General features: G+C 40.0%; 1 protein-coding gene across 18 annotated transcripts in view; it reads left to right on the top strand.

The window, feature by feature from the left end:
• LOC138054537 (tetratricopeptide repeat protein 28-like) overlaps window positions 1–13188 on the top strand; it is a 31138-nt gene that overhangs the window by 17886 nt on the left and 64 nt on the right. For 13 of the 18 annotated variants that reach the window (XM_068901028.1, XM_068901027.1, XM_068901039.1 and 10 more), the window contains 3 exons: window positions 4762–4787; window positions 6868–10249; window positions 10700–13188. The exon at window positions 10700–13188 is cut by the window's right edge and continues 64 nt beyond it. In XM_068901028.1, coding sequence (XP_068757129.1) covers window positions 6916–10249; window positions 10700–10719 — 3354 coding nt within the window. In that variant the 5' untranslated portion in view covers window positions 4762–4787; window positions 6868–6915 and the 3' untranslated portion in view covers window positions 10720–13188. Of the gene's footprint in view, window positions 1–2124; window positions 2230–4761; window positions 4788–5571; window positions 6379–6867; window positions 10250–10699 lie in introns of those variants that run through there. The other 5 variants (XM_068901036.1, XM_068901032.1, XM_068901025.1 and 2 more) reach the window with 3 other exon arrangements.

Genomic DNA, 13188 nt, shown 5'->3' with positions numbered 1-13188 from the left:
ACAGGTCGTTGGCGAGCTGACACGTTTGCGAAACGACCGGTTACCCTTGGTCACGGTAAGCGGGACATACCTGCATTCGACACTGTCTTACTTCAGTCAAATTTAAGCAGCTTCTGACGAAAATACTTGACAGACAAAATAGTATTGAGTTTTGGGTCAAAAATATCAAAAAGGCCTTTAAATATACACTAATGGTGGCCCAAAAATAAAGAAAGAAAACTTGATTTCTGGTTCGTCTAGAGGATGTTTTTGGCAGCCATTAATTGCACCGGAAACGCGGAAGGAGCGCTCGTGCCAGTCCTTCTCCGCATCGCACATTGGACCAAGAGCGGAATGCCCGTTTCACCGCCCTATGGACGCCCTATGTATAAGCGCCATGCTGCTGACTGCTGACCAGAACGAAAAGGACGCACTAGTTCCCGATCCTGTCTCTCACATGTTATCCAAGATGGCGGAGGATGACAATCTTTCTACGGAGCAAGATTCGAAAGATACTGGAGTTCATTGAAAGGATTAAGTGCTGACTTGGAGTGTGTAATTTTCGAGAGTAATGCATCATGTTCCTTTTGGAATAAGGCCGATTACGAGACTCAGAGAGCATCAAACAAGGTAATCGGTTGATTGGTTTTTCTCACAAACTATTGAATACATCGGAATAAAAGCTTTCTTTTTCATTTCTCCATGTACAGAGTGCTTTTATGTTCAAAGTTTGGAGCCTTTAAAGGACATTGCGTAAGCTAAGTAAATGTATTAACTTGAAAGATATCACATTCACATTCATAAGCTATTTCAGAGAGCTATGTGACCTTTAAATGGTATTGCAATAGTAATGGCATATGCTTTACACAGACTCAACTATGTAATGTAGCAAGTTACATAGTTATTACATAGCAAGTAAGGAGCAGTAAATAGCCTTTATATAGCTCAACATAGTTATATGATAAACTTTACATAGCGTTTACATATGTCTGGTTCTACAATGGAACTTTCTTACTTCTTAAATTTTATACATAATACGAAACTGCATGCTAAACATTTCTTTAAGTTTATAGAATAGAAACTGTAATAAACTAAAAATTTGTTTCATTTGAGAAATGTTAAAATTGTTAACAAGCTGTAGACTATTGCTAGTTTATTTCCAGTTTCCTGCAAGAAATGAAGACTGGAAGAAACTGTCATTTTCTGGCAGCACCTGATAGATGTATCAAATTCAAGCTATTTCCAGCTTTTGAAAGAACCCAAAACTTGCAAAAACTGGAAAACAATTTCTGGAATAAAAACTGGAATTTGACTCTGGAATAAAGCTGTCACATTTTAGAAATTTCCAGAAATTTCCAGAACTTAACAGAAAGCTTGAAATTCATTTTGCAAGGGGTCAGTGCGAAATTCGACCATCAAAAAGCATCTTGGTACATGGCTTTCTCAAACGAGACTGTAATCACCGTAATAAGCAATGTTTCCGCTGCAATTAAATTCAATAAAATTTTTGGGTAAATGAAACGGAGGTTTTTTGAGGCCCAATTTCAACATGCTGTTTGTCAACAAAAGTCGACTTTTGACCACCAAAGCAGAGGCAAGGTATATTGAAACCACAGACGCAATCTCGATTTATTCACTAAACAATTCGAGATTCATTCCATTTTATATTTTTGCGCAAACAAGTTTCCTTAATTCACTTTGTGAACATACCTGCAAAACAAAGAAAGAAAGGTATCCCCCTTTATGTAAGCATACGCTTCTTGGATTTTCCTCGAAGCCCTCAAACAACCATTGAACCAGTCGAACGCTTCATGACTTCCGTGAGTTGTGCCATGATTGTGTCGTCAGAGCTGTCACACAAGAGATAAGGACAAAGCACACAGACCATTATGACTGCATGCGGTTCTATTCTGAGTTTTTTGGGGGAATTTGCGGCCCAAGTTCTGACAATCCAGCAAACGTTCAATGCGTAATAATAGCAAAATGTGATCAGGACATCAAGGCACACATGAGAAGTTATAAAGTGTTGGATTCTTCTCTGGATACAGAGGCTGGGCTTTTGTTCGCACGTGCGGGTGAGCTTTAAATTAAATCACTTAAATTAGATTGAGCAGAAAATGTCTTTGTGAAATCTACCTATTACAGACTTAATGTCAAAACCCGGCCACAAGAAATGGACCCTAAAAATACTGCTGCCACAGTGCCACCGCAGTCGTGTTGTTGGATATACCTCATTCGTTAATCCATGAGGTAAGCACTGCGACACTGCGGCACTAGCCACTCTACTCAGCTCAATTTAACTGTAAGTCGACTAAGGCACTGCAGCACCAGCCATTCTACTGAATTCACTCTATCTGACACAAACTGCGTAAAAACCACTTTCGTTCAGTTCGGTACCGCGGCTAGCGTCGCGAACGTAGATGCTCCTTTGTGGACGGGTATTCAGCAATCGCTCCAATTGCGAAAATCGAGTAAGCAAGATATGTAAGACCATGTAATCATGTATCGTTGTACGAGACTGCGAGCACTCACTTTTCCAGTTGTTCCTGAAGCGAGTACATTGATCAGTGCAGCCAGATTGTATCACTGCCCGTGAAACTAACGGTTATTATTTTCTTATTAATTGCTTTTAAAAGGTGTTTTTGAGATAGATGATATAATTTTTGGGTACGACGATATGCCCACGGCATTGTGATCGATTTGGAATCCGATTGAGATGTAATAAGAAAAATTACGCCTGCCCACATGAATGGGCATCACACATGGCAGTGAAAGGGGAGCGCGAATTAACCTTTGCTCAGTTTTAAAAGCTTGACTTGCGCTTGACTTGCTGTTCTAGCGAAATTTCAACTATTTATTACTGAAAAACACGCTATATTTTATCTTTAAACGCGAATATCTCAAAAACGAACTGGGTGACTCCCATTTTTTATTGCTGGAGAGTAATTGGCACGCTAAGACAAAACTCATTACAAAGTTTAAAAAAATTCTTTGCAGCAGATTCATAGCCACCTTGACAATTGGAAAATTTTAATGTGGTTCTGAATCTGCTCCAGATTTTTTTAACTTTGCACAGAGTTTCATCTTAGCCTGCTAATCGCTTTTCAGCAATAAAAAATGGGGGACACTTTAGTTCGTTTTTGAGATACTAAGTGCTTTAACACAAAATATAGGGCGTTTTTAGATGGTTCTTCTGTTGCCATGGTAATTTATTACGTCACAGTAACATGTGCATCTTGTTTAACGATTATCGGCAGGGTTTCATGTGGTACCATAACATTGCCGTTAAGTGAAACAGCGTTATAGAGTTAGTCCGTCTAATGAGACATTCCCTCAAAAATGGTTGAAGCTGGTTTGAGCCACCTTGACACACACACGCTAGTTTCTGGATAGTTTATACATCAGTGTTTTCGACACATACAATGGAATTAGCATGCTTGTGGTCAATATAATACTCTAAAACCAGCAGACCACCACACCGTGGATGTCTTGTAGGTTGGAAAGGATTTCTTGTTTGTTAAAGTTCAGAGAGAGAGAGCGAAATTTATTCTTAATCTAGGTGCAAGTTTCATTCAGAAAATGTGATTAAAATATTTTTTCAAGAAAAACAAAAAATTGCACAAGGTGGCTGTACGGCTGTGAGGGTGCATGTATTTCTTATTTTACTTATTATATTTATTACTATGATATTTATGTAATAATATTCTATAAATTATACATAATACTGGTATAAAATTATATACTATAATAAAGTTTCTATATAACGCCTGCTCTCATTGGTTTAAACACTGTGCGTTATGAGAGTACAAAGCACGGAAAAACGAAAGCTCACGCCATCATCCGCAGAAATGGCAGATAAATTTCCGATTTTTTTCTTGGGTATTATTGAACAGTTTGTTTTCCAATTGTCATATCGGAAACGTGCAGGTTTTCATGGGCAACAATTCGGCCGGTTTTCACTGAACATAATTATTTAGATCCTCTTTTTTGCTGTTTTTTATGGACTGAAACATAGAGACACTTGTTTTTCCTGAATAAGTCCGGCCGGGTGAATGAATCAGTTGGAACGCTCTCTGGGTATAAATCGGCGTCTCAGTTACCGTGACTAACTGTACGAAATCAGTCAACTGATTCACTTTAGTAGGGAACGAGAGCAACAAGGTGAAAAAGAAATCTCTGTTAATAAGGTTTATAGAACAATGCTCTCAGCAAATAGGACAAGCCGGCAATGGACACCTTTTCATTTCTCTGCCCTCGAGTTAGAAGATCCAACTGAATCAGCCAGTTACCATTAATTTACAACTGAATCAGTTATTGACATGAATAGCGCCGGATAATAGCGGAAGACCATCCCTACGATTTTCCTCGCACTCGCAGTAACTTTTGCTGTTCTCCGGGTCAACTGAATAAGTCGGGTTGTGTGACTGAATCAGTTGGAAGGCTCTCTGGGCAATCAAGCTTTTCCCGTACGAAATCAGTCAACTAAACAAGTCCACGAGACTTGACGCAGTTATCAGTGAGACAACTTTATGGTATATGGACCTATATGCAAAGAGATATATATGCATCACTGTTCATATGCTTCTGGAACTAAGGCGGAAAACATCAGTGAATAAGCAAAGGAAAACAATCCATCACGCCAATTTAAACGACACCAATACCAGCGCAAATGTCACGGGCACGCGTCTACAATGTAATTCAATTCACAATCGCAATAATTGAATTTACCAGAGAATTATTCAAAGCTTTTTTTCTCCTTGTTCTTTTATTTTTCCTTTCTAGTTCCCCGCTAAAGCAAGGCTTCCAAGGTAAATGATTATTTACAGAATGTAAAAAAAATTTGACTAAGACACGGCAAGAAAAGCAGTCGATGTTTCTTATTACAAAGGTTCCAAGGGGCGTGCAATTCATCGCAAGAGCTCGTACATTAAGGGCTTAATAAGTGTTTGTTTGATTGGGATCAAATCCAGATCTGCCTGCAAATGCCAAAATTCATCCACAACGGGCGAATTAAGTACATGTAATTGCTGTTTTTTCTTTAATTATCCGTGCGCGTGTGTAAAAATTATAAGTAATGCGGCTTTCTCAAAAAATAGCATGCCTTGACTGCGTTTTGGCTAGTAAGGAGCAAGTCCGTATTGCAAGTCAGTGCTCCCATAAATTAAACAGTGATTTAGCAGTCGGTATGAAAATTGTCTGCTTGAAGGTCACAATACTGACGGTGAGTCAAAGATTGCTTTATGTTCATAAAGAAATTAAAGAATAAATAATGTGTAAAAAAATTGGCACGAACACAGGGCTCTCCCTAGTTTTCAGCACAACTGGTTGGGGCCTTTTCAAGCCGGTAAAGCATTTAGTTAATGTTGGACGTTCTGCAACGGATAAGCGACTTCTGAGCGTTTGCAGGCGGTAATAAGTGCTTTACAAGCGGTAGATTTTACTGGTTACCGCCTAATAAGGAGAACCCTGGAACGTGGTTGCTTTTCATTGGCTCGGACAAAACTGCTTCAGTTGTGGTTTGATTTGAGCCAGACAACTTGTCATCACAAGAATTACGATTGGCGGAGAGGGTATGAAACAGTCAACTGATTCAGTACTGATAAGCCACCACTTGATATTTGATTCCTATTGGTTAAAACGGTACTGAATCAAACATTCCAGTTTGTAATTTTGCATTCCAGTTTGAATTTAGCTGGTGTTAAGGGTTAATCCGTGCTCCCCTTTCACTGCCATGTGTGATGCCCATTCATGTGGGCGATCCAAATCGGATCGAGATGTCGTGGGCAAATCGCTGTACCCAAATCTTAAACCTGATTCGATAGGCAATGGGAAGCCAATGAAGTTCGTAGAGAGCTAGTATAGTAAATGGTTAGAACCCAAATAAAAACGAACAGCATACTTAACCCTTTCAGCCCCGTGGGGTTCCCCATTGACGAGTAAAATTGTCTGGCGTTAGACAGAGTAAAATCTATAAGTGGCACTATTGGGAGTGAAAGGGTTATTAAGACTCCATTGGTAGTACGGTGTCTAAGTGGCTACCCACATGTACGCATTGCGTACCTACTTTTTTAAACAACGCCGAGAAATGCGAAAACACAATACTTTCAATGTCCTGACTACAGGATGCTAAACTGGCACAGCAAGATTAATTGAGCAGTGAGAGGGAATAACTATCTTAAGCCAATTTTCGAAATGCCTTTCTTCATCAGGGTTTCCCAACGAATGATTTTGGCGTATGGAGAAAGAGAGGGAAAGGCATAATTTGAATAACCGGATTATGCATCTCTAGTATAAAAACGGCCAATTCTGTCCTGACGAACAGCCTTTCTCAATGGAAACGTGTGAGCAGTTCAATTAGCTCATTCAAAGTCCCTGGATCAAAATACATGGAGTAACCAGGTATCCAGACAAAAAAAATTGTGACGAAAAAACAAGCAATTCTGACATTGGATAGATTTAGACATGAAATAAAAAATTATGAGTTTGACGTCAATTTCAGAAAATTAAATATTACACTCTTAATGGCATCCCCTCCTGTTAGGAACTTTTAATTAGCTTTCGATAAGAAAGATGAAATGGGATGCCATCGCTTTTCTATAGGCTGTTTTTCCCTCATTTACATAATAGAATTTCTATTTTAATGTTTGGTGATTATTATTGCATAAAACGCTCTTAGTCTGTTAAATGCCCAAGTATTTATTCTGTAACAACTGTCTCCATTAGCCGAAATCATTCCTTGGGAAACCCTGATGAAGAAAGGCATATTTCTTTCAAAATACTAGCTTAAGATAGTTATTCCTTCACTGTTCAATTAACCTTGCTGTGCCGGTTTAGCATCCTGTACTCAGAGCATTGAACCTATTGTCTTTTCGTTCATTTATCTTCTAGGTACACCCCAGATTTCTGAGAAAAACTTCCTGGTTTTGATTATCAGCAATGGTGGATAAAAAGTTGGACCTTTTGGAGCGGCATATGCAAGAGCTTAGCGTTGCAAGAAAGGAGGGAGACAGACAAGGCAAGGGTTTGGCTTATTTCAATCTTGGTAGATACTATCAGGGCACAGCTGACTTTAATCAGGCCATAACAAATTACAGAGAAGCATTAGCCATTTTTAAGGAAGTGGGTTTCAGGGCCGGAGAAGGAGCGGCCTATGGAAATCTCGGCAACGCTTATCGAAGTCTTGGTAATTTCAAGCAAGCCATAGAGTATCACCATCAAGATCTTAGTATTGCAAAAGAGGTAGGGGACAGGGCCGGAGAAGGAAGAGCCTATGGAAATCTCGGCAACGCTTATCGAAGTCTTGGTAATTTCAAGCAAGCCATAGAGTATCACCATCAAGATCTTAGTATTGCAAAAGAGGTAGGGGACAGGGCCGGAGAGGGAAGAGCCTATGGAAATCTCGGCAAGGCTTATCAAAGTCTTGGTAGTTTCAAGCAAGCCATAGAGTATCACCATCAAGAACTTAGTATTGCAAAAGAGGTAGGGGACAGGGCCGGAGAAGGAGCGGCCTATGGAAATCTCGGCAACGCTTATGACAGTCTTGGTAATTTCAAGCAAGCCATAGAGTATCACCAACAACATCTTAGTATTGCAAAAGAGGTAGGGGACAGGGCCGGAGAAGGAAGAGCCTATGGAAATCTCGGCAACGCTTATCGAAGTCTTGGTAATTTCAAGCAAGCCATAGAGTATCACCATCAACGTCTTAGTATTGCAAAAGAGGTAGGGGACAGGGCCGGAGAAGGAAGAGCTTATTGCAACCTCGGCAACGCTTATGACAGTCTTGGTAATTTCAAGCAAGCCATGCAGTATCACCATCAAGATCTTAGTATTGCAAAAGAGGTAGGGGACAGGGCCGGAGAAGGAGCGGCCTATGGAAATCTCGGCAACGCTTATCGAAGTCTTGGTAATTTCAAGCAAGCCATAGAGTATCACCAACAACATCTTAGTATTGCAAAAGAGGTAGGGGACAGGGCCGGAGAAGGAGCGGCCTATGGAAATCTCGGCAACGCTTATCGAAGTCTTGGTAATTTCAAGCAAGCCATAGAGTATCACCATCAACGTCTTAGTATTGCAAAAGAGGTAGGGGACAGGGCCGGAGAAGGAAGAGCCTATGGAAATCTTGGCAACGCTTATGGCAGTCTTGGTAATTTCAAGCAAGCCATACAGTATCACCATCAATGTCTTAGTATTGCAAAAGAGGTAGGGGACAGGGCCGGAGAAGGAAGAACTTATTGCAACCTCGGCAACGCTTATCAAAGTCTTGGTAATTTCAAGCAAGCCATAGAGTATCACCATCAAGATCTTAGTATTGCAAAAGAGGTAGGGGACAGGGCCGGAGAAGGAACGGCCTATGGAAATCTCGGCAACGCTTATCAAAGTCTTGGTAATTTCAAGCAAGCCATACAGTATCACCATCAATGTCTTAGTATTGCAAAAGAGGTAGGGGGCAGGGCCGGAGAAGGAAGAGCCTATGGAAATCTCGGCAACGCTTATCAAAGTCTTGGTAATTTCAAGCAAGCCATAGAGTATCACCATCAACATCTTAGCATTGCAAAAGAGGTAGGGGACAGGGCCGGAGAGGGAAGAGCCTATGGAAATCTCGGCAAGGCTTATGACAGTCTTGGTAATTTCAAGCAAGCCATGCAGTATCACCATCAATGTCTTAGTATTGCAAAAGAGGTAGGGGACAGGGCCAGAGAAGGAACAGCTTATGGAAATCTCGGCAACGCTTATCTAAGTCTTGAAAATTTCAAGCAAGCCATAGAGTACCACTATCAACATCTTAGTATTTGCCAGGAAACAGAGAACCCAATAGGGCTGGCAATCGCATGTTATCATATTGGTCATGTTCATGAATTTTTTGGCTCCTTGAGCAAAGCTCTTAATTACTGGCGTCTAAGCGTTTATTATTTTGATGAAGTTAGGCGTCTTCTTCAGTCAGAGGATGCATGGAAAATAAGCTTTCGTGACACAAAGGGGTTTGCGTACACCGCTCTGTGGACAGCACTCTTGAAGAATGGAGAGGTTGATGAAGCTTTGTATGCTGCTGAGCAAGGACGAGCACAGGCTTTGGCAGACATTTTAAAGATGCAATACAGCGTTGATGAGAAACCTATGGTGAAGGTAACTATCTCTTTGGTTATGAAAGATCTACCTTCACAAACTGTTTTCACAGCACTTGAAGGGAACACGATCAGCTTCTGGTTGCTAAGAGATGATATCAGGATAAATTTTAGACAAAAGAAAATCGAAAATGGAACTGCCAAGTCTCTGATGCAAAGTACGCTAGAACAGATCAGTGCAGGGGTTGTTTTGCGATGCGAGAATCGTTCACTTGAAAGACAAGGCAGCGACTTCTCGAGCAGTAGGGAAAGTGTTGAAGAAACTTTTCAGTCTTTGAGCTTCTCTGTGCACTCTTTGCAGCCCTTGTATGATGTCTTAATCAGTCCTATAGCAGACTTGATCCAGGGCGATGACTTAGTGTTTGTTCCTGATGGACACTTTTGCCTGGCTCCTTTTTCTGCAATGAGTGACTCTGTCAGGATCCGTGTAATTCCCTCGCTGACTGCTTTAAAATTGATCACTATGGCACCTGATAACTTCCAAAGTAAGAATGAAGCGCTGCTTGTAGGCGATCCGTGCTTGAGCGAAGTCACTTACGGCACTGGTGAACCCATGTATGGACAGCTGCCATGTGCGAAAAAAGAGGTGGATATAATTGGAGAACTTCTGCAGACCGTGCCTCTTACAGGAAAAAATGCAACGAAAGCTGAGGTGCTGAGAAGAATGAAGTCAGTTACCTTAATCCACATTGCTGCACATGGGGATGGCAGAGCTGGAGAAATTGCTTTGGCGCCAAATCCCGAACGCACATCCAAGATCCCCGAAGAGGAAGATTACATGTTATCATTGAGCGATGTTCAAGCAGTTCACCTTCAGGCAAGACTGGTTGTGCTTAGTTGCTGTCATAGTGGCCAGGGAGAAGTAAAATCTGAGGGTATTGTGGGAATAGCCAGGGCTTTCCTGTGTGCTGGTGCCCGGTCTGTACTGGTGTCACTCTGGGCAATCGACGACGAGGCGACCTTCTTGTTCATGAAGAGTTTTTACCAACACTTGGCAGATAGAAAAAGTGCAAGTACAGCTCTTCACCATGCTATGAAATCTCTTCAGGAGACAAAGAACTATTCGGCCATAAAATACTGGGCGCCATTTGTGTTAATTGGCGATGATGTCACCTTTGAATTTGGGGAGCTGGAACACGAAAAGAATGGTAAGTGCTATTTAAATATAACTTAAATGACTGAATCGCTGTACTTTGTACATGTTTTTAATCAGGAAGTTGTCGAAAGGAGCAGGTACGTTCTTCACAGAGAAATGGCTTTAAAAACGGTTGCCAGAGTGGTTATTTTTACTCGAACTGCTTTGGCTAATACCTGAATTAAATAATGTCTGCATTCACCGAGTCAGCTACTTCAGCTTCCTGCAGATAGCTAGCTGTTTGAGCCTGTGTTATGATGGAGTGACTGTGAAACTGATCGGTGATTGTCGATTGCTTATGTCAAGTGAAGTGAATAGGAATTGTTGCTATTAACTCTAGCACAAACAGTTAAATGAATGAATTAAGATAATTGTTATATTATTTACTTGTCAATCAGAACGAAATTCGTTATTTGCATTTAATCCACTACTTGTTTCTTTCTTCCTTGTTTTTCTTTTTCAGAAACGATGTCCAAAACGTGAAAAACTTACTTGGACTGCGATATGTTATTTTCCTTTCTTCGATTATATGAGTTATTGAAAACAATTCAATCATTGATACCTCAGTAGCTGTCAGACACAAGATATCATGTCAATTATAGTTAAAGTACCATGAGATTTCAGTAGTATTAAGATACTGTTCAAGTCCTTACATTTGTGCCTTGTTTTGTAAGCATCTGTTCCAGGATTACTTAATCACTTGATAGAAATCAGGGGTTTGTTTCCATAACTGAGGATCTAGCCGTCTTGTTATTTTGGCCCTTGAAAATAACTCCAAGCTTTTGCAGTTTGTTCCTCAGGTGACATGTATACTCTTAAGCTTGCTATACCAACTTTCCATTTACAATATCATTAAGTGACAGTCTCGGGGAATGTGTATTTTCTGTGTTTCTGTAAGGTTGGCCAAAGCTAAATAAGCAAATTAATTGTTTCGAGAGGCAAATGTCTATAAGCTAAAAAACAACCTACGGAAGTATAAATGTTTGGAAATTACAAAAATTTTAATGTAGCGTTCACATTTAAATGAGACGGGCACAACATTGACTTAGCCAATTTGTTTATTGTTTAGTTTCCCACAAAACGTGGTTCAAAAACAGACACTTTTCTGACGTTGATGAGGACTAGGAACATATGGGTAAATCTAACTCTTAGGTGATGGACTCTTGCTAGGGCCTGGAACCAAAAAAATGGAAAGTTCTTTACTTTAAAGTTGTACATGTTGATTTTGTGATATTTTGTCACAGAGGGACTGGACCGATGCAAAATAATTCAATGAAATGGGCGATTTCTTAAAACTTCTAGAAGGTAAAAGGGTGTGTGGGGTAAAAGTTGCCTGATCTCTTAATTAATTGTGTGCATTTTAAACTCCTGGGGAGGTGGGACTTTGCCCATGCATATGCTTGTGGAAATTTTTTGAATTTTAAAAATGGTATGACTACCCGAGTCACGTCATTTTATACCACTTCGCACCATTGCAAACGTTGGTCAGTAACTCTTGAGTTGACAAAGGTATTAAAAGGGAAGCATTCCTTTCTCCATGTTAAAACTGAGAGCAGGATGGGCACCCACCTCCTAAACCGAGCACCCCAAATCGAGAGTAAGGTCTAAGGTCTACTTCTCCACTACCATAGTCACGTCGACCACGGCTGAACGTGCAAACAGATTTAATCCGAGCTAAAGTCTTTGTCTAGCTCTCCTCCACTTATGCAAATTTGGAGTATTTTGTACCTGCTATGAACGGTCATCACTTCTTTCCATCCCTCAAACTGACATTTCCCTTTTTATTCAACTTATACGATGTACAGTGTACTTTAGACTTCAAATTTACTTCAACGAAACAAAGATTTTAAACAAGCTGAGAAGATTCAAAATAGGCGAGGCAAAGAGTTGAACCCGGATCGATGGCTTCACCTTGCAGTTTCCGATATCCTCTAGACCAACGAGACAAGCTCCCGGAAAGTCGAAATTTTTAGAGTATTGACATAATAGTACCTAGCAAAACAATTGAAAGTTAACCTTCTTCAACGGGGTTTTTAGACCTAAATACTGTAGATGAGTGCGGCATAGCTTAGAAACGCTATTTCTTGTTGAACTAAAGCTGTCATTCTGCTTGTTTTCATTGTTTTTAGAGCGGTAAGCGTGTCAATATTAACATAGCATAATGTGTCGTGTAATTGTTACGAAATGTCCAATGTCAGTTTTAGGGATGGAAAGTAGTGTTGGCCGTTATGAACTCGCATGTTCATTTCCAACTCCTTGATAATGGCGTCATGAGGTCGCCGAAACATCGGAGGTTTAGCTTTTTATCGCTAGTTTTTACATGTCCGTATTTCACTGTTTTCATCTTTATTTGGTAATTTAACATTTATGTTTCCTGATTTCTTTTTGGGGATTTAACAATCATGTAATTAGTTTTCTTAATATTTATAGAGAGCTTATTTCCCTTCTAATAGGTCTTATTTAAAGTGGTTTTTTTTATAGCACAAATCTATGATAGTTAAGCTTTCCATCATTAAAAATTAGGCTATAAGGTGACTTGTGTTTCCTACTTTATTGGCCTTGTGAAGTTTGCCCAAAAATGATTTGACGATAGGTCTATCCCGATTGGGCTGGCAAACTGGAAAATGGTGCTTCAAAAATGGCAAAGAAGTGCTTAAATAATGCTCGACTTTTGAAAAAGGTGCTCGAAAGTTACTGATTTTCATCGGTATGCCAATTTTTTTTTAAAAAAAAGAATTGCCCTTTCGTTAAGTTGTTTATAAATGTTCAGAGAACTAAAACATTGAATGTCTTTTGATCAAAAAAAAATTCCTCAGTGAAATATACTTTAAAGCCTGCGATGATTTCAAATTGCTTCACTTCAAAAGCAATATTTCAACCATGTAACTTTTCGGGTGTTTAATTTAAATTAGAGGGTGTTCAAGGTTTCGTACGCGCCTTTGTACATGTGCT

Source organism: Montipora capricornis, chromosome 6, assembly GCF_036669925.1.
Source record: "Montipora capricornis isolate CH-2021 chromosome 6, ASM3666992v2, whole genome shotgun sequence".
In the NCBI taxonomy this organism is placed as follows: Eukaryota; Metazoa; Cnidaria; class Anthozoa; order Scleractinia; family Acroporidae; genus Montipora; species Montipora capricornis.
The sequence above is the reverse complement of the archived record's forward strand: the minus strand, read 5'-3'. Positions and strand labels throughout refer to the sequence as shown.